We start from the raw sequence: 21,351 nt of genomic DNA, 5'->3' as shown, positions 1-21,351 counted from the left end.
GTTCAACTACCACCTTGGAACTTAAAAACCCGACCGATGGCGGGATAACCATCCGACTGCTGGCTTTGAAATACACTGGCCGAAGACGGATAGCAACGTCTTCGGTGCATCAAAGCCAGCCCTGCGGATACCAACTGTGCTGGACAGACGTCCAGCGTGGTGACTATGAGCAACAAACATGAGTTCACACCATTTTTGGCGCGAATTTGTGGAGGCCTGTGTCCTGCAGTGGACTGCAATAGGCTGAAGTGAGTGAGTGAGTGAGTGATTGTATGTATATTTATATGTAAGTATTTGGTTTGTTGTAGTCATTTTATATACATTTTAAGCATTTCTCATTGTACGTCTATCTTTGCTAAGTTCTGTCTGTAGTTGTGTCTTTTCGGGGGTACTAGAAAAATTACACTTTTTTACGTTGAGATTCTTAGGAAAATATTCAGTTATTCTATGTGTATATTGTATTAATTATATTGAATATATAAATAATTTAGTTAGTAATACAGAAAATTGCGATTTTTAGGCATAACAGTACGTATGTCAAATATTATCTATATAAATAAATAAAATTGGAATGTCTGTAATATTAGAATAGCCGGTTTTTACTCAATGCATATAGACGTATACACGGCACATATACCGAAATAACATTTTTTTACAATTTTTTGTCTGTCTGTTTGTTCCGGCTAATATCTGAAACGGCTGGGCCGATTTTGACGAAACTTTCACTGGCAGAGAGCGGATGTAATAAGGAGTAACTTAGGCTACTTTTTTTTGTAACTGCGAACTGAAAAATATATTTTTTAAATTTCACGCGGACGAAGTCGCGGGCACAGGTAATTAGACATAAAATAAATGAATAAATCATCTTATCAAGAACTAACTATAACGGCCGATGTTAGGCAGTGCTACAATATTCGGCCTAAAATTACTAAATCGCCTCTGAAACAAATTTTGTTTTTTCAGATTTACTACATTTCGTAAATTTATTATGGGCTGAATTAATTTTGGTGTTGGATTATCTTTACGCCCTATATTTCCATGTAATATTTTTTCAAACGTTAGAGGCATATAAGGGTTAATAAGTGAAAATTTTCTTAAACTAAGATCATCAGTTATTTTCGACGATTTCAATTGAGTTATTGTTTCTTGATAATTTTCTTGTGGATGAATATTTTCCATTTTATCAGGTAATAAGCCATAACGGTCTAAAATATCTGTTTTATGGCCCCACAAGGTATTTAATCCTACAGGATTGGCTTGTACGTTGAAAACTCCAGGGTATTGATACTTTTTGGTTTGTTGTAATCGCTTTAGACCTGTTGTGTCCATTTTGTGCTTATCTAAAAAGTAATAATAGAAAATTAAATTTAATTACCAATTGTCACTGAAATATAAATGTGAGAATGATGACTGATTGGAAAGAAAAGGGGGCCACTTTTTCCTATATTACAGAAGATTTAGTACTCATTAGGACTCCCAAAATATGTAGGTTTTACAAAAGTTATGATGGTTTCCGTTATCGCCGAGAACGAGATGTAAAAACAAGAAGCTGTCAAAATTTCAATAGTGGCGGCCCGGATTTGTACAATCAGCGAGTGTTTAGTATAGAATCTCGTGCACTCTTCACAATACCTTTCGGCTATAGGTACATATCTACGTTAAATATAAAAGTTTTGTTCGTTTTTTAACTTAATATTAAAATAATAATAAACATTACAGCCTTCAGCCTATCAGCCTTTCTAATACAACATGAAAATTTTGGCATGATTCGTAAGTAGTATTTGTTAAAACTTAGATAACATCAAAAAGTTAGTCTCAGTCAAAGTTAGATAGTGTGAAAGTAAAAAAGGATGAGTTAGAAAAATGTACGAAGAAATGCCAAAAGAAAACCTCATCTAAGAAAGTAGTAAAAAGTAACATCATATTATTTAAAACGGTACCATTATTGTTATTCGTAGCCGAGGCATGTTCTGGTATTGTAGCGGTTTTTGGAGCAGCAACAGACTCGATGCTATTTTCTTGAGGCTTTGTAAGCTTATTCAGTATATTTGTTACGTCATATAAGTCGGTTCTTACAATTGACAAATCACCTGTTTCTTTCAGTTTGTTATTTAATTCGTCATTTAATTTTTGATATGGATATTCATTTTCCTTAAAATAGTCTACCGACTCGTTATGGTTATTAATATGATTTAAGTGCTGTTCATGTCCATTGCCATCATTTGAACTTCTAAAACTTGACTCAGCTTCTTTTTCAATATTTTCGGTAATATTTTCGTCTACAGTACCTTTACGAGTAGATTCAAACTCGTTATCAAATTCGTCATTTCCAATAGAACTCTTACCACGTGGTTCAACAGTGACTTTTTTTTCTAAGCTTTCGTTAATTTGACCATTTTGAAACTCGCTTGCCACTTTATCGATAGAACTTCTAACACTTGAATCAGACGGGACTGTCTCTTCTGAAACTTCTTCAATATTTTGAAGTTTTGAAACTTCTTCCAATTTTTCAACAGGTTCGTTATTTCTATGATCACTTTTTAAATCTCTTTTTAAGTCCTCAAGAGATATTCTAACATTTGAATCAGCCCTGACTTCTTTTTCTGCATCTTCTACAATACTGTGAATTTTAGTCTTTTCGTCTAATTTCTCAAAAGGCACATTATTTCTACGAATATACAGAACATCTTTCATAAGGCCATCATCAGAACTTCTAACATTTGAATCAGACGTTTTATCTTTTTCTAAATTTTCTTTAATATTTTCAAATTTAGTAATTTCATTATCATTTAAAATTGACTTACTTACTTTGTTTTCATCGTGTTTGTTACTTACAACTTCTTGTACTCCTCTACTGTTACGATCATTTTCTAAGGTTTTTATTTCATAGGAGGGCGTCGTATGAATTTTTATAATTTTTAACGTTAAGTCATTGTTGTATTTAGAACTTTTTTTATCTCGTTTTGGCGTTTTATAGTATTGAATTGTTACAAAAGAATCTTTAGAAGAGTAATTACTATGATCAAGCATTAGTTTGCTTTCGTTTAGTAATTCGTTCAAATTAAGAATAGATTTCTCTTCATTAACATTCCGAGTAGTCACAGTATGATCTTCATTTTCAGTTAAGCCATTTATATTATCGCTAACCGCGGTTTTCTGTAAATTACCAAGGCACGTAAAAGAAACCAATTAATTTATAAATAACAAAAAATAATTAGAGCACTTACACTTGTTATTTTAATAGCCGAAATTGATAATATTAGTAAGTATAATACGATGGTGATGTTTCTCATTTTAAACATCGAATTGGTATAAGCATATTTATGCTTAAAATCAATATCATTCACCAAGTATTTGTTTCGTTTTAAAGTAAGAATTGAAATAAACGTACCTTTAAATCGTATTAGTTAGGCTTGTTAATTTGTTACATCTAAAAGATTTTTTATTATATATTAAATATAATTATGACCCCTATTGCAAAGGTAGAAGCGTCAAATGCGATAAAAATGTGTTTCTAAGAAAAACAACACAGTTTGATAGCGCACATCGTTTATAGCCTTTTAATGCTGATTAATCTTTACGCATGTTAACTGTATGTAACATTCAAGTATTTTTTGTGTAAGTAAACCGCGATGGAAATGATAATAACTGAAAATTAATTAAAGCTGGTCTTAAACTCTAAATGTCGTAAGTCGTAACAAACATTTCTAATAAAGACGAAAATTTAAAAAGGCAAGTTTGAAAATGAACAAGACAAGTATCTCTGTTTGTAAACAACTCCGTCTAAATAACTTTTTTCTTCTTTATATAATATAAAAATAGCCAAGCAATAGATACTCCATGGACTTTAGCTGGTTGACAAAATTTACACTTATAATTTGACAGAAGAATAAAGCGAAAAAAGAACTCCAAGATCAGTGACGTATATATCTACTAATTTTTATAGAAAGTTTTTTCCTAATTAATATAAATGTTTTTGCTACCTTATTTTTAGCGATTATTGTAAACATATTTAACAATGGTATGTCCTATTTAAAATAATTTTACAGAATTAAATTTTATTGCAGAAAATTAGGCGTAGTTAATGGTTAAATTAAATGGTTATTTGAAAGACTGGCTTTAAAAAATAAATGAATATCATCTACTTCCGTTTGTACTACTAGAAATTTAAGTACTTAAATTCTTAATACCAATTCTTTGATTAAACTTGCCATTACTTAAAATGATTCTTCGACTATTTAGTTTAATATGATTCTAGCTACTACTTCATCTACTTCTATTTAGGTGTCTTAAGTATTGCCACAAATTATTTTTTCTTTCAGTCTGGTCCTCAACCGTCAGGTGGTAGTCGTGGCAATTGGAAGAACTTTGCAAATACTCAAGAAGAAGAAGATGCCTTCGATTATGTCAAATGGAGGAACCAACCAAAGCCGTCTGGGTTAGTCACATGATTTAAGTTAAAAAGGAGAAGGTTTACGATTCGGTTGTATTTTTTATGTTTTTTACCTTTATATCATTTTTATTGGGTAAACCGATTTTTATCCGACTTCAAAAAAGGAGGAAGCTTCTCAATTCGACCGTATATACGTACGGTATTAAAGAATATAGCCACCGCCTCTCTTCCCGTGGGTGTCCTAAGAGGCGACTAAGCGATAACAGAGTTCCACTACCACCTTCGAACTTATAAATCCGACCGTTGGCGGGATAATCATCCAAGTGTTGGCTTTGAAATACACAGGCCGAAGACGGGCAGCAGCGTCTTTGGCGCGACAAAGCCAGCCCTACGGTCACCATTCCGCCTGCCCAGCGTGGTGACTATGGGCAACACACATGTCATTTTTAGCGCGAACTTGTGGAGACTTATGGCCAGCAGTGTACTGCAATGGGCTGAAATTATGGTGATAAAATGATGAAGCTAATCATATTACTATATTTTATTTAACTGGATGAACATAATGATGATGGAATTCTCTTTGATGTACCTATACGAAAATAAACTAGTAAATTTATTGATATAAAATTTTAACACAATCTGTATAGAGTTGTTGGGTCCGTGGCGCACATGGTGAAAGGCGCCCTGGGTGGCGGAATCCTAGGCGGTCACGTGGCCTACATGAAAGCTGGTATATTCATTGGTCTCCCTTTCAATCTCTTGTTCGGGATGTACATGACGTATTGCCTATATGTAAGTATGATTCGTTTATAAATGAATTTCTGTAAAACTTTGTCTTCTTAAATAGTAATAAGTTATGTCAGAAACCATATTTGTTATAGAGATTAGTTACTGATACTTAATTTAATTAAGCTCAATTTGCTTGGTGATAACAAATTAGGGGTCGTCCATGAATCACGTGATATTTTTAGCAACCTTTTAACCCCGTATCGATATTTGTATTTGTACAAATATTTCTTTCCGGTTTGGATGTCTGTCCTTGTGATTCTCCCCACCGTGCCTCGGAGAGCACACTAAGCCGTCTGTCCCCTTTGTTATCATAAATACCTGATGGCGATCGTTACTCATATTAGGGAATATATCCGCCAATCCATGATATGTGGTGAGATTTTAGACTAAACTCTCCCCCATTCCGAAAAACACGTGTATTTTTTGGTAAGTATATTGAAATTTTCAGAGTATTTTCTTACTTACAGTTTGCCATCCTTGATATTTCGTTATTTTTTTAACTCTTTTTCCGTTATTTCTTTAAATCCCTTTTTCGAACCTCACGTGATCAATGGACGCCCCCTTACTTTTTTTATATCACTTACTATATAAGGCTTTCTTATAATTGTAATGTTTGTTCCCTAATATTATATGGGATGGTTGAGTCATAATTCACCGCTACAAATAAGTCGTTTCCAAGTTCAATAACTAGATATTGTTTTTTTTTTTATATTTTAGTTATATCAATCTTATAACATTCACACACGGTCGTCTGCTCTTATGGCATAGCAACTTAATGCTTATGTCATAGGTAACAGCCGAATAAAAAAATAACTATATTTTTTAAAACTTGATACAGTTTTTTTGAACTTATAATAATACATTTTATCTGTGAGTAGGTAGCTTTTATACATTTATCGTGATACTCAACAGATCTTGGTAATATCAGCTCAAATTCTGTATAGAAGAACGCGTGTGCCGAGTATGTCATATCCAGATGTCGGAGAAGCTGCTATGGCTTGCTTTCCAAATCCTAAAGTCGCGAAATATTCAAAAATATTCAGGTAATATTAATTTTAGACTTTGAGTAAAGTATGTGTAATAGTTATATACGAGTATAATAAAACTTATCTTGAGTAATTATAGGATATTGGAGTATATTAAAGAGTTACTCGGTTTTTATAAAGAGGTTTAGTAAGAAAAACACTACGTAAGACACTCATTTGAAATTTAAATAATTTTTAAATAATGTTGCTAGCAGAGGTCACTTATTTAGTATGAGATAAGTAACACGATTTTTAAGATATAAATTTTGTCAAATAGTCAACTGACAATCTGTACGATCCACCTAATAATTCCACAAGATTAACAAAATCTATTGCCTATTTTAATATACTAGTGGTCGCCCAGCGGTCGAAATTCGACCATAATTAAAAATTTTAATTAAAGAAAAGCAAAAAATAATGAAAATAAAGAATTTTTTTAAAATTTGACTACAGACTCACAATCAACAAAAAAGTATAATAAGCGTGTGTGTGTGTGTGTGTCAAATACATAGTAGTGTGCGTAATGTTTTTTTTTTATTGATTTAATGTAATTTTTATGTGTAAGTTTAAAAATATATGAGCATTTTGCACTTATTATCGATATAAACTACAAGTGTGCAAAATTTTATACTCCTCCGTCCATTCCTTTCTCCGTTTTTGCTTCACGTATTAATATATATAGACATTATAAATGTACTTATCTATGTCCAATAAGAGATCGCGATTCGCTAAAATATCAAAAGTTCTTATATTAAAAAATAAAACAGCGGTGGTGGGGGTTAATGGGTTCATACGAACTTTGAAAAGGCCAGAAATAAAATAACATAAAAATAAAACATAAAAACTGTAATTATTAAACCTGTAAAGTACGGTGGTCATATTATAGAATAATTACTATTCATCGTTATTTAAAAGTCATGTACAGTTATCAACTGCTATTTAAAAATATGTTCTTTAACTAAAAGTATGCTAATTATAAATTTTGGCGATCAAGTAGGTACTATATGTATATATATATTTTATCTTAATTTAAAGGTACACGATTGATGCTATAATATGTATCGATTTGTTTGGCGCCTGTGCATGTTACCAGATTATTATAGCGAAATCAATTAAACAACTCGTGGAAGACACACAAAGAACAACTATAGAGGGGCTTGCTCCAGGTAAAGAATTTTGAAAAAAATATCTCGCTTAACAGCTTCCCGTAGGATGAAGATCATGCGCCGGTTTCCAAAAACTCAAAGCTAACAAAAATCCAGTACAAGACAAACATATTCCGATATAAATATTTGACGTAAAGCGATGATCCAACCAGCGGCGATCGCTAGCGCAACAGTTTATCGTGACTGCGGGTGACCTTGAATTATTGTAATGTACATAAATAATGTGCTTGTGAGCATGGGCGTACCCAGAATTTTGTAAAAGTGTGAGAAAAAAAATGCAAAACTTGATAAGTAGGATTTTTTTTTTCTTTATTTATCTACTGCGGCTGATGCCACTTTTTATTTACTTTCAATATCTACATTAGTTCAATAACAGGTTGCGGAGGTTGTAGCTAAATCTACCTAAGATTCCCTTATTAAAATCGAAAATAACAATTATTAGCTCGAGTTAGGGTCGACGAAATGCCCCACCTTTCCTCCACCGGTGGGTACGCCCATGCTTGTGAGATTAGGTGATATAAGTTTTTAGTAGAAAAGGCGGAAAACAACATAATAAAAATTGCTGAAAGATTATTACGCTTCAGCCTGTAATATCCCACTGCTGGGCATAGGCCTCCTTCCTCATGTAGGAGAAAGATCAAAGCCTAATCCACCACGCTGCTCCATTGCGGGTTGGTAGATATATTCCCTACTATGAGTAACGATCGCGATCAGGTGTATACAACCGGGACCAACGGCTTAACGTGCTCTCTGCCCGGCACGGTGGGGAGACCCACGAGTACTGCCCAAACAGCCAGGCCACCGCAAATATCTGTATGGCCAATACAAATGATTTTCATGTGCGGGGATCGAAACCAGAACCGCCATCGCAACAGCCACAAACCAGTATTTACTAGTATAGTTGAGGTAATATAAAGTTCTATCAATATAATGAACATTTCTACAATGCTATGGAAATCTTTGTAATCGATTCCTATTCACACTAGACAATTACCAATTATTTTTAGTTATTATCTATTATTTTGCTTTAAGGGTACCCTGACTTACGGGTATACTTGGCGGCAATGATATTACCCGTTATACTTATTTGTTTGATCACTCATCTCAAGTGGTTGGCACCCTTTTCCATCGTGGCTAATATTATTATACGTAAGATTTTTCAACTTAATGTTTATTTTATTTAAATTATTAATTAACTTAGAGGAATTGGAAATAGAAAGTCAAATAGTTACAAGCATAAAAAAACACTATCCGTAAAAATATTTACGTATATATTAAAAATCGTTGCCTCTATGAATCCAGTGTTGCTTGCAATTAGAGCAGCAAATACAACTGTATATTGTTGGATAACATGGTCTATCAGCAATCTTTATTTAAACAAAATAATAATAATATACAAAAAAATATTGAATTATGAAACAGGCCTTTAAACTTTTCAGTGTTCTGTATTATGTTAACCGTGTACTACGCGTTCGTATTTAATCCGACGTTCTCAAATTTGGTCAAAGTGACGAAACTGTATAATTTCTTCGAGTACGTCGGTATGTCTGTGTTCAGCATGTCGTGTTCGGGTGTCGTCATACCCATCGAGAACAATATGAAAGATCCAAAGAAGTATCCTCAAGTGTTAATGACTGGTAAGGTCCTTTATTTATTCTACTGGACTTACCGTGGCTGTTCTTTTGAATCTCCTCATATTTCGTTGGCGATGAAGAGGCCGATCACGGGTGTCCCCGAAATCTTGAGAGATTCGAAATAATCACGGTGATTGCTGTGTGGTTACGGTAGTAAGAGTATAGCCACCCCCACTCTTCCCGTGGGTGTCGTAAGAGGCGACTGAGGGATAACACAGTTCCACTACCACCTTGGAACTTAAAAAGCCGACCGATGGCGGGATAACCATCCAACTGCTGGCTTTGAAATACACAGGCCCAAGACGGGCAGCAGCGTCTTCAGCCTGTGTAGTCATCACGTTGGGCAGACGGGTCGGTGACCACAGGTCTGGCTTTATCGCACCGAAGACGTTGCTGCCCGTCTTAAGTCTGTGTATTTTAAAGCCATCAGGCGTATGGTTATTCCACCATCGATCGGCTTTAATAGTTCCAAGATGGTAGTGAAACTGTATTATCCCGCAATTGCCTCTTACGTCACCCACGGAAAAGAGGAGTTGGCTATATTCTTTACTGCCGTAGCCACACAGCAAGCTTTTAACAAAACGTTAAGAAAGTCATTGCGTAAGATTTTAAATATCTGCTTAATTTTTTATGTTGTACCTCAAAATGTGTGTGCTGTGTGGTTACGGCACTAAAGAATTTAGCCACCCCATCTCTTCCCGTGGGTGTCGTAAGAGGCGACTAAGGGATAGCACAGTTCCACTACCACCTTGGAACTTAAAAGGCCGACCGATGGCGGGATAGCCATCCAACTGCTGGCTTTTTAAATGCACAGACCGAGGACGGGCAGCAGCGTCTTCGGTGCGACAAAGTCAGCCCTGCGGTCACCAACCCGCCTGCCCAGCGTGGTGACTATGGGCAAAAACCCCCATGAGTTTGAACCTAAAAATAAGGCCCTCAGTTCCCGGCAGCCCCACTATTCCCGGCTACGGCAGCGGCCGTGGTAACGGTGGGGTAGAGGGTGCTAAGAATCACCGGGGTACGGGAGGCTGCCATAGAAAAATATTCCTGGCTACGTATAATGGACGCACGCTACGGTTGGACCATCACCTCACCGAACTTGAGGTAGAACTTAGTCACATTAAGTGGAGCATACTGGGGTTGTCTGAAGTCCGAAGAGAGGGAGAGGACACGATGATCCTGGACTCCGGGCACTTGTTCTACTTCCGTGAAGGTGATGGGCTTTCCCAAGGTGGCGTCGGTTTTCTGGTTCACAAGACTCTCACTAACAACGTTGTGGAAGTCAGTAGTGTGTCGACCCGGGTAGCGTACCTTGTACTTAAGCTCACCGACAGGTACTCCCTGAAAGTGATACAGGTATATGCGCCGACCTCGGCACACTCTGACGATGAAGTCGAAGCCTTGTATGAAGATATTACAAGGGCCATACATGGCACTACTTCGACCTTCTACAGCGTTGTTATGGGAGACTTCAACGCTAAAGTGGGAGTACAAGGCCGCGACGGATCGAGCATCGGACCACACGGATTGGGGCACAGGAATCACAGGGGGCAGACGCTTGTCAACTTCCTCGAATCGGAGGGGCTCTTCTTGATGAACTCATTTTTTGAGAAGAAGCCCCAAAGGAGGTGGACATGGCAAAGCCCCGATACTGTGACGAGGAACGAGATAGATTTCATCATAGCGGATAAAAGGCATATATTCAGAGATGTCTCAGTGGTTAACAGGTTTAACACCGGCAGCGACCACCGGCTAGTACGGGGCACTCTGAATATATGTCTTCGAAAGGAGCGGACCCGCTTGATGAAATCTACTCTCCGACCTACGCTGCCCCAAATACTATGTGGCTCCGAGCAGTTTCAGTTGGAACTCCAAAACCGATTCGATTCGCTGGAAACTACTAGCGACGTGGACGAGATAACCGACAACGTGGTGAAGACGGTGTGTACACTGGGTCGCAGGCACTTTCCACCAACAAAGCCAACGAAGCAGTCCAAACTTTCTCCCGAAGTCTTGGATCTGATGCGGCAGAGGCGCGAGTTGCCGGCTGCTTCGCCAGAACAGAGGGCTCTTTCCAAGAGGGTACGGAAAATTATTCGCCGAGACCTCCGCTGCTCAAATACGAGAGAGGTTGCTACTCTGATTGAGCAGAATAGGGGGTCCAAAGTTTTCCAAAGACCATTGGGGAGAAGCTTTCTTGCGAAGCTTAAAACAGCAGATGGCAGAACCGTCTGCTCTCGCCCTCAGGTCCGAGAAGAGGTTGAGAATTTTTATGGACAGCTGTACTCGTCGAGCGCACGCAAGCCTGCGACTTGGGACACCGAAGATCCACGGGCACCATTGTTGCGCCATTATTCGGAGTGTATCCCGGACTTCGAAGAGGATGGGATTGGTGCAGCGCTCGGGCAGCTTAAAAACGGAAGGGCCCCGGGGGATGACGGAGTTACCACTGAACTCCTTAAAACCGCAGGGCGACCTGTCCTGAAAGCCTTGGCAAGACTATTTAACGCCGTCATCCACCGAGGTACCACGCCGGAGGCGTGGTCCAGGAGTGTGGTGGTGCTGTTCTTTAAGAGAGGCGATAAGTCTCTGTTAAAGAATTACAGACCGATCTCACTTCTGAGCCACGTCTATAAGCTGTTTTCGGGGGTTGTTACGAATCGTCTCGTCGTTTTTAAGACCTTGGATTGGGGGGAACGGGGCATCAACGTCAACGGTGAATTCATCTCTCACCTTCGTTTCGCCGACGATATTGTCATCTTTGCGGAGACGCTGGATGAGTTAGGCCAAATGCTGGCCGGCCTAAACGAGTCCTCCCGACGTGTCGGTCTCTGTATGAACTTGGATAAGACGAAAGTTATGTTTAACAACCAAGTCATACCGATACCGGTATCGGTCGATGGTACCCTTCTCGAAGTTGTTCAGGATTATATTTACCTAGGCCATACTATCCAACTAGGCCGCAACAACTTCGAGAAGGAGGCCGATAGGAGGATTCGGTTGGGCTGGGCGGCGTTTGGCAGACTCCGTCGAGTCTTCACTTCGAAGATTCCGCAATGCTTGAAGACAAAAGTTTTCGAGCAATGCGTCCTGCCTGTGTTAACATACGGAGACGAGACGTGGACACTGACCAAGGGACTGGTCCACAAGTTTAAAGTCGCTCAACGTGCAATGGAACGGGCTATGCTTGGGGTCTCTCTCAAAGACAGGATTAGAAATGAGACTATCCGCGAGAGAACGAAAGTAACCGACATAGCCCACAGAATTAGCAAGTTGAAGTGGCAGTGGGCTGGTCATCTGTGTCGCAGGACCGATGGCCGTTGGAGTAGACGGGTCCTAGAGTGGAGACCGCGTCTTGGCAAACGCAGTGTGGGACGTCCTCCGGCCCGTTGGACCGACGATCTACGTAAGATTGCCGGTGTAGGCTGGATGAGGATTGCGGAAGACCGGGATGTGTGGCGCGAACTTGGGGAGGCCTATGTCCAGCAGTGGACTGCGATAGGCTGAAGTGACCTCAAAATATTTTAAAAATCGAATTTACTAAAAATAGTCATTTATTATCTTCTTACTTTATCTCAAACTATTTATTTTACTAATCTTTCTAGGCATGTCGCTGATCATTATGTGCACTTTCTCTGTTTCTTTCTTTGGATACGTTGGCTTTCTGGACGCTTGCGAATCTCCTATCACTGTCAACTTTCCCATGACTCTGTTAGTGCATTTTTATTGTTATTTATTTTTGCATTTAAGCAGCTATGAATGCAGAGTACATCAAGATGTAAATTTGCTATTGAAAATTAATATCACGATCGATTTCAAGCTTATTGGTAACATGTAAAACTTCTGCAAATTGTAATTTTTACAGTAAAATTTAATATGGCCTATTAACAAAAATTAACAAAAGTTAATATTATTTATGTCTGTATAATAATTATAATAATTTCAGCTTCCCTAAGATTCTAAAAGGAGGTATAGCTATCATGATCTACATCACCCACGCCTTAAACTACTGGGTGCCCTTTAATTTGTGCTTCTACTACATCAAGTCTCGTCATAACCAGGACAAGATATTGATGTGGGAACTCATTTATAGAGCCATTTTCGTCATGATGATTGGAATCGTTGCTATCGTCTTTCCGAATATCAATGCACTTATGGGATTCGTTAGTATTATGAAATTCATAAAGACTATATTACTACATAAAAAAATCTCGATATAATTTTCTTTAAATTTTTTAAATCTAAAAACTGCTGACAGAGTTTTTTTATTACAATAGCTTATAGACGTCTGCGAACCCCGATCCCCCAAGAAGCTCTGGTCACCTTATTCACCAACAGAAACAGAACACTGCTTGAAAACAGTATTATTTAGCTGTGATCTTCTATAAGGTCGGGGTACTTCCCCAGTCGGGCTGCTCCATATTTGAGCAGGAAATTTCCTGCTGTGCCCTACCTCAGTATAAAGTATGTTAATTTAGAATTAGTATTGCTTTGACAGCTATGGTTAGATTATCCTAACAAACAGAGAATACATAAAGAAGTAATTGATTGACTAGCTACTGTATGTAAAAATGACATATACTATGGTTCGTTTTTTCTTGTGGACGATCAAGACCTGAAACTACCTATTAAACATTCACTAATCTTTTTTATTAGCACTAACGAATTATAGCTGTTTAATAGCTAAAACAACTTACGCTTCAGCCTGTAATATCCCACTACTGGGCATAGGCCTCTTTCCTCATGTAGGAGTAGGATCAGAGCTTAATCCACCACGCTGCTGACTAACGATCGCTACCACACATACATACATAATAACAACCGGGACCGACGGCTTAACGTGCTCTCCGAGGCACGGTGGGGATACCCACAAGGACTGCACAAACACCCAGACCACGGCAAACACCTGTACGGCCAAAACAAATGTTTGTCATGTGCGGGGATCGAACCCGCAACCGCCAGCGCAACAGGTACAATCCATGGCTGTAACGGTTGCGCCAACGCGGCGTCAACAAAAGAACTTAACTAAATAAAAAAGGGAGGTTCTGTTTCGTTTTAGCTGGGCACCTTTTGCTTATCAAACATGGCGTTTATATGGCCTAACATGATCTACTTGATGACGATCTGGCAGAGACCAGGCCTGGGCAAGTATAAATGGCGTCTTTGGAAAGGGATATTTTTAATTTCAATAGGACTTTTCATTTTGGTTTGCGGAACAGTTGTCAATTTCAATGAATTGTTGTCTGTCTTTAGATAAATTGTTTGAGTTACGTTATGTGATTATTTGATATTAGTTTAAAAGTTAAAACCAACGTTGATTTAAGGTTTTTTCATTGTACATAACTAAACTTTTTTAGGTATATAAGACTTCAAATTCTAGTTTACTTATGACCTTAGTTCTAAAATATTTTGGCTAACCTACACAACAAAATAATGATATTCTCAAACGAATTAACATCCTAGACTAATTAGATTTCAGTATTTGGGATAAAACTGTATTGGGATGAAACAATATCGTGAACAAATATATGGTTTTGACTTTTATGCGAATATTAAATAATAGTACGAGTTATTGAGTTTAAATTGTTATTGATTTTTAAATCGTTGAGAGATTTGTAATGTTTGTCTAAGCAATTTGTGATCTATATCAAATTGTTAAGTGGTTTAGGCTGATGATTGTGATGGTTATTGAAAGCTTCTTTTAATATATAATTTAATTTTTAAATATATAATATTTCATTATTATTTAACTGACTTTTAATTTAAATATGTAAACACTCTGAACTTATTAGTGCCAAAAATATTGCGTTTATTTAAATAGATATTACAGAGGATCAGGTTTAAATTGATCAATTTCATGATTTTCAAAATACGTTCTTTTTTCTTTTGAAGTTCTTATAATTTTGCTATTGCTTGTGGAATTTTTTTACCTGTTACCTAATAATCTCGAGACAGCCCAGAAATTCTGGGATCTTGTGTTCCCAATCCCGAAATCTCGGGGTTAAGCAAAAACGTGTTATAATGGCTATATTGTGTTCTTAAAAAACCGGGTGGGTTGCTAATTGTATTTTTAAAATGAAAAAAGAACAACGCCTTACGACGAGGACTGGGCTTTTGGATATTTATTTCTTAATACCATCATGATAGCGTCAAATATAACTTGAGCTGCAGTATTGGTGGAAATTATAATAATAGTTTTCAGCTTGGTATACAAGAGACGAAGGACAGACAGTCCTAAGTAAATGTCAATGTGTAAAAATTAATGTAGTAAATATTAAGGCCCTGTGGATCGTTCAAGTCGATCCAGAGTGACAGTTCCAAGTTAAATTTTTATCTTAACTGAAGAAATAAATATTCAAAGATTTTATTTTATTCAACCGTGAAATAATACATTATGGAAAAAATCAACAACGTCATAGAAGAAGTTTGGATTCGCGTATTAATTAATTCTACGTTCTTATCCTAAGCATGAAACAAGAAATACGAATACTTTGTTAATTAGTCTGGCGAAATATTGTCCGGCTCTAAAATCATTAATATTTTCGACATCGCCGTCAATGTTGTAAAGCGTCAATCATCCTTTATTTCCTAATTATATTTCTTCCTTACTGATATCCTATACTCTTTTGAATAATACATTTTCTATGGTTTTATATCTGCTATCAAAAAGTATGTCATACTTCATTTACTACGAGTATTATGACACTAAATTGTACTCTAGTGCCATAAGTAGTGGTCGCTTAAAACAACGACGGTTTGCAGGTTCGATTCCCGCTCCGGATGGATACAAATATTTCTTTCCGGATTGGATGTCTGTCCTTTTGGGTCTCCCCACCATGCGTCGGAGAGTACGTTAAGCCGTCGGTCCCGGTCGTTATTTAAATACCTGGTAACGTAAAACGCAGAAGACACGGTAAAGTAAATCGATCGGTGTGGTCAAAATAACACACAAATAATTGTGAAGTTTCTCGAAGTTTCTCGAAATGAAAAAACCGAATTCATATTATATCGACAAGAATACCTAGTACAAAAAAACATATTAGAATAAATGTTAAAAAATACGGTCGAATTGAGATTCTCCTCTTTTTTCCTTATAACGTTTCTGAAGATGCCTTTTGTATCTTGTAGAAGTTATACACTAATCCTAAATGCGGTGGCATAGGTCAATTTACATTGGCTCACCGATCTCTCCCAGCTAAAATATAAATAGCGCATCGGTTGGTGTTCGCCCGCTCTAAATTCCGTCCGGCGCTCGCGCGGCCCGGACTCTTTCAAATAATCCTATTTTAATATAGGAAATAATATCCGAAATTCGACTGGAAAGGCCACCTTTGTGTTAATTGAAAACGTGTTGTGAAAATGTGTGAACAGTGCATACAACGATAATTTATGGATGTATGATATTTCTTGGTGAGTACCTTTCAAATATCATTTATATATTTGGTCTATAATGTCCCTTGAAAGATGCCCTGAAATAAAATATTCAAAGCATTAATGTTTGATTTTTTTAAATTATATTAAATTTTATATCTTAATAGACTTTAACTTGCATGTCTGTCTAAAATGTGTGTGCATTGATCTTACGAAAATTGGAAACTCTTATATTCTGGTGTGGTTTTTGGGTTATGCGGCTGGACAGATACATACGCAGACACGAAAATAGTTCGTTTGACCTACGGATAGTTAAAAATTTAATATTTACTAGCTTTGCCCGCGACTTTGTCCGCGTGGAACTTAAAAAAATATATTGTTTAGTTCACAGAGTTACAAAATAAATAAATTTCTAAAATAAAAGTAACCTAGGTTACTCCTTGTTACGTCAGCTATCTGCCAGTAAAAGTCTTGTTAAAATCGGTTCAGCCATTTCAGAGACAAAAATTGTAAAAAACGCTATTTTGGTATATGTACCGTGTATACATCCATATGCATTTAGTAAAAAGCGGTTATTTTAATATTACAAACAGACACTCCAAATTTATTTATATGTATAGATAATAAACCCTAAAATAAAAAAAAGTCTTGGATTAATGGGCTATTTAAATAAATTAATAACGGAAATGGTATTGTGCAACAGAGTAAATGTTTCTTACTAGTACTAGTTCCGTAGCTAGTTGTAGCCTTGTAGGTTTTTGATGAACTTAAAAAAACGGTATTTTGTGCTGCGGCACACAAAAAATTGTTTTACTATTCTTTAAATACTACCTAGTTATAGTTAAGAAGGAATTTAGGGAATAGCAATAGAGTTAAACAGGAGTTAGAAGTGGCAGCTAGTTATAAATAGAAAGGTTTTTATTTTTTAGACATGTGGTTTTCTTGTAGAAGTAACTTGAACACAAAGCGCTTGCAGAATGGTCTAATTGTAAGCCATATATTATTTCTAAAATAAATAACATATCTATAATAGATATCCAATCTATTTTAACGGTTCCTATCACCTTATTATTGGGACACCGTTATGATATTTTTAATGGCCTTCAAGAAAGGAGGAGCATCTCATAACTTTATACTGGATTTTCCAATTTTTTGATGATTCTTTTTTTTACCGAAAGCTGGTTTTTGTCATATGATTCCATTTACATTTGATCGAGATCTTATTAGCACTTTTTGAGCTATTTCTAATAATGCGTATTTATTTGAAGTCTACCTACGTTGTATTACTAGTCGGTATTATTGCAGTCAGTTTTTTTTTGAAAGCAAGCAATTATATAAATTTAGTATCAACTCACTATTAAAAGATATTGGAGCTTAGTCCATCACGCTGCTCCACTGCGGGTTGGCGGATATATTCCCTACTATGAGTAACGATCGCTATCAGATGTACATGATAACAACCGGGACTGGCAGCTTAACTTGCTCTCCAATACACAGTGGGGAGACCCACAAGGACAGACATCCAAGCCGGAAAGAAATATTTGAGCAAATACAATTGTGGATATTTGCAAACCGCCGGTGTGTAGGCGCCATCACGCCGCCGCTACACCAGAGCGGTTACTTAGGATTACAAAAATAAATAAAAGAAAATGGCCAGTAAACAAGTAGGTTGTCGTGAACATTTACAGCTCCAGTAAACAAACCATTACTGGTCACAGGAAGTAGTATAAAGGGTCTAAGAAGTTTGGATTAGTTTTATTCTTAGGAAGCAACTTTAGTAAATAGCTACTTCGCTTCGATATAAATAGTTTAATAAATTACATAATAAAGATAAAGATCGTATGCGTTAGTCGCCTAAAATAGTAATGAATAATATATTATGCGGTTAATTGACTATGTGATTTGCGTCACATAATTATAATCATGAATAATAAATAAACTTTCACACTCAACGACCCCCAGTAAGAATTTCTCCTGTATCCGGAAACACACAATACATATACAAACGCGGAGACCACGACAAACATCTATATGGCCAAAAAATATGTCTCTCGTGAGCGGTGATTGAACCTGTGACTGTCGTTAGTGCAACAATCATGTTCTAAGCTAGTACATTTAAAAAGTAGCTAGCGCGTTATTTCCGATCCCGTGGAAATGTCGGCATAAAAACTAGTCTGTGAATTATTTTAGATCTTTAATTATCTATGTACTGTTCTAGATAGTATTTTTGTACCCCTTTTGGCTGACCGAGCATTCAATTAGTCTTAATTCAACATCCATACTCGACGGCTGTTTCACCAATTAATCTTATATTTACAATTTTTTTAAAAAACTTTATATCTACGAGGCTCATAATACCAAATTTCATTAAAATCATTTCAATAGATGTGTGAAAGAGTAACAAACATCCATCTATCCATCCTGACAATATTTCTATCTAAGTATTTATCAAAGTATATTACAATTGATATGACTCAAGTTCAAGAGCTATGGATTATTTATATTTTTAATCTTTCAATGCAATGACAACCGATCTGGTGTAATGGTGCGTGTACGTCTTAACACCAGTGGTCGTGGGTTTCATTTCATTAAACATAATACTTGTACAAATAAATATTTGTAGTGTCAGCTACAATGTGTATGTAAATGTAAGAACAACCCTTGTGGGTCTCCATATCGTGCCTCGGAGAATACTTAAAGCTATCAATCCCACTAAATAATATATAAATCTTATAGACTCGTTACTCATAGTAGGGATTTATCCGATAACCCGCAGTGGAAATTATGTGGTTGTACGGCGAGGCGCAAATAGTATTGTACACCATTAAAATACAAAAGAAATACAATCAGAGGAAGTTTTACAAGGCGGTCTTATCGCTCAAAGAGCGATTTTTCCAGACAACCTTTGGATATAGGACAAGGCCTAGAAAAGGGGTTAGGAAGTGTACAATAATTGTTATATCAATTAGAACAAACAATTGATATGACAAAATGTTTATTCATAAATTAACAAAGATAAAATAAGAGAAGATGATTTTGTTCATTTTAATTATTATTTCTTGTAAAGATGTGAAAATAAACCTCCTCAGGAAGAAAAATAAAATTCATCTTATCGTATGAAATTTCAATGTCTAAGTTATTAGAATTTCTTAAAATTCACCAGGATTGGTAAAGTATTTATCAAATTCATTTAAAACCAGCTTTGTCTGAGGTTGGATCGTTTGTATAAATAGGTATTGTATGCGTAAACTGATTTGACATAAATCCGCTACTAGATTTTGTATCGAAATGAAATGATTATTATTTTTAATATTTTTAAAACAAAATGTCATTTAAATAGAAATCAGCGATTGAATTAGTAGAATAACAAAATTGAAAAGTACCAATTTTGACAAAGTCTATTGGATTCACTTCCTTACACGAAATTAGAGGTTAATATTGTATATGAAATTATTTTACCAGATCGCTAATATTAAAAAGTAAAATGAATGTCACGCACTCAAGAGCCTCCAGTAGAATGAAGTGATGTAGAAATAAGGTCCCGAGGAACCGAAATACACAACGCATAATTGTGTTTGCTCGCAAACGAAAAAAAACCGACTTCAATTACATCGACGAGTAATACAACGTAGATCGACGAAAAGAAAAAATAGTCAAGTAACTACGCGTTATCAAAGATTACTCAAAAAGTAGTTATCAGATCTCAATAAAATTTATATGTGACCACATGACAAACATCAGCTTTCGAATAAATTAAAAATTATTAAAATCGGTAGACCCAGTAATAAGTTATTGCGGATTTTCAAGAGTTTCTCTCGATTTCTCTGCGATCCCATCATCAGATCCTGGTTTCCTTATCATGGTACTAAACTAAGAATATCTCCTTTCCGACAAAAAAAGAATTATCAAAATCGGTACATCCAGTAGAAAGTTATGCGGTATAATACAACGTAGGTCGACGAAAACAGCGTCAAGTAAAAACGCATTATTAGATATAACTCGAAAGTAGTTGTTAGATTTCAAATAAATTTAAATGGGACCAATTGGCACACACCACCTTTCGATTAAAAAAAAAATTGTCGAAATCGGTCCACACGGTCAAAAGTTCTGATGTAACATACATAAAAAAAAAAAAAAAATACAGTCGAATTGAGAACCTCCTCCTTTTTTGGAAGTCGGTTAAAAACACAAATGCTCAGACCACGAGAACAGCTGTATAGTCTACTAAATTGTTCGTTATGTGTAGGTGTTGATCACCGCGACTGCTGGGATATCAGTCAGTTGCTCTGACCATGGTGTCAATGCGTGTTTGTAATTTTTTTTCCTTCGATATTCAATTATTATTTTTTGCTTGTAAATAATTAAAAAAAATGGATTTCGACAACCCTATCAACATAATTTCAATGCATACAAATACATCATTTCCCTCAGAAACAACTCACAAGCAGTCAGTCTTTATACCGACAATTAGAATATTCTTGGCTTCCATCCAGTACAGGGTTCGACAAGAGAAACACAAATAAACATATAAAATATAAATTCTTTTTAACAGACTTCAAAAAAAGAGGTTCCCGATTCGACTATATTTTTTGTGTGTTAACTCAGAACTTTTAACAGGGTAGACCGATTTCGATGATTCTTTTTTTAATCGAAAGGTGGTGCTTGTCACGTGGTCCCGTTTTAATTTTATCGAGATCTGACGAGTACTTTTTGAGTTATCTTTAATAATTTGTAATTACTTGACTTTTCTTTTCGTCTAGCTTCGTTGTGTTACTTATTTATATAATTTAAATCGGTCTACTTCGTTTGCGAACAAATACAATTATTATATTTTATTACTAACTGACCCAAAGAACTTCGACATCCTTTTTTAATATTTTATTATTCCTTTGACGCGACTTTCACTGGCAGCTAGCTGATGTAGTAAGGAGTAACTTAGGATACGTTTATTTTAGAAATTAATTTATTTTATA

At 36.2% G+C, this 21,351-nt stretch overlaps 2 protein-coding genes across 2 annotated transcripts in view; both read left to right on the top strand.

Annotated features, from left to right (window-relative positions):
* Positions 1–5,062: 5,062 nt before the first annotated feature.
* Positions 5,063–12,845, top strand: LOC123667425 (proton-coupled amino acid transporter 2-like). Its single transcript, XM_045601327.1, has 6 exons — positions 5,063–5,185; positions 6,095–6,225; positions 7,243–7,373; positions 8,813–9,010; positions 12,613–12,718; positions 12,761–12,845. The coding sequence occupies exons 1-6, from the start codon at positions 5,063–5,065 to the stop codon at positions 12,843–12,845; spliced, it is 774 nt and encodes a 257-aa protein (XP_045457283.1).
* A 3,381-nt stretch (positions 12,846–16,226) lies between these two features.
* Positions 16,227–21,351, top strand: part of LOC123667650 (ryanodine receptor) — a 178,661-nt gene continuing 173,536 nt past the window's right edge. The window contains exon 1 of the mRNA XM_045601509.1: positions 16,227–16,417. The gene's annotated coding sequence lies outside the window, so the exon portion shown is untranslated. The remainder of the gene's footprint in view (positions 16,418–21,351) is intronic.

The sequence above is a fragment of the Melitaea cinxia genome, chromosome 28 (assembly GCF_905220565.1).
Source record: "Melitaea cinxia chromosome 28, ilMelCinx1.1, whole genome shotgun sequence".
In the NCBI taxonomy this organism is placed as follows: domain Eukaryota; kingdom Metazoa; phylum Arthropoda; class Insecta; order Lepidoptera; family Nymphalidae; genus Melitaea; species Melitaea cinxia.
The sequence above is the reverse complement of the archived record's forward strand: the minus strand, read 5'-3'. Positions and strand labels throughout refer to the sequence as shown.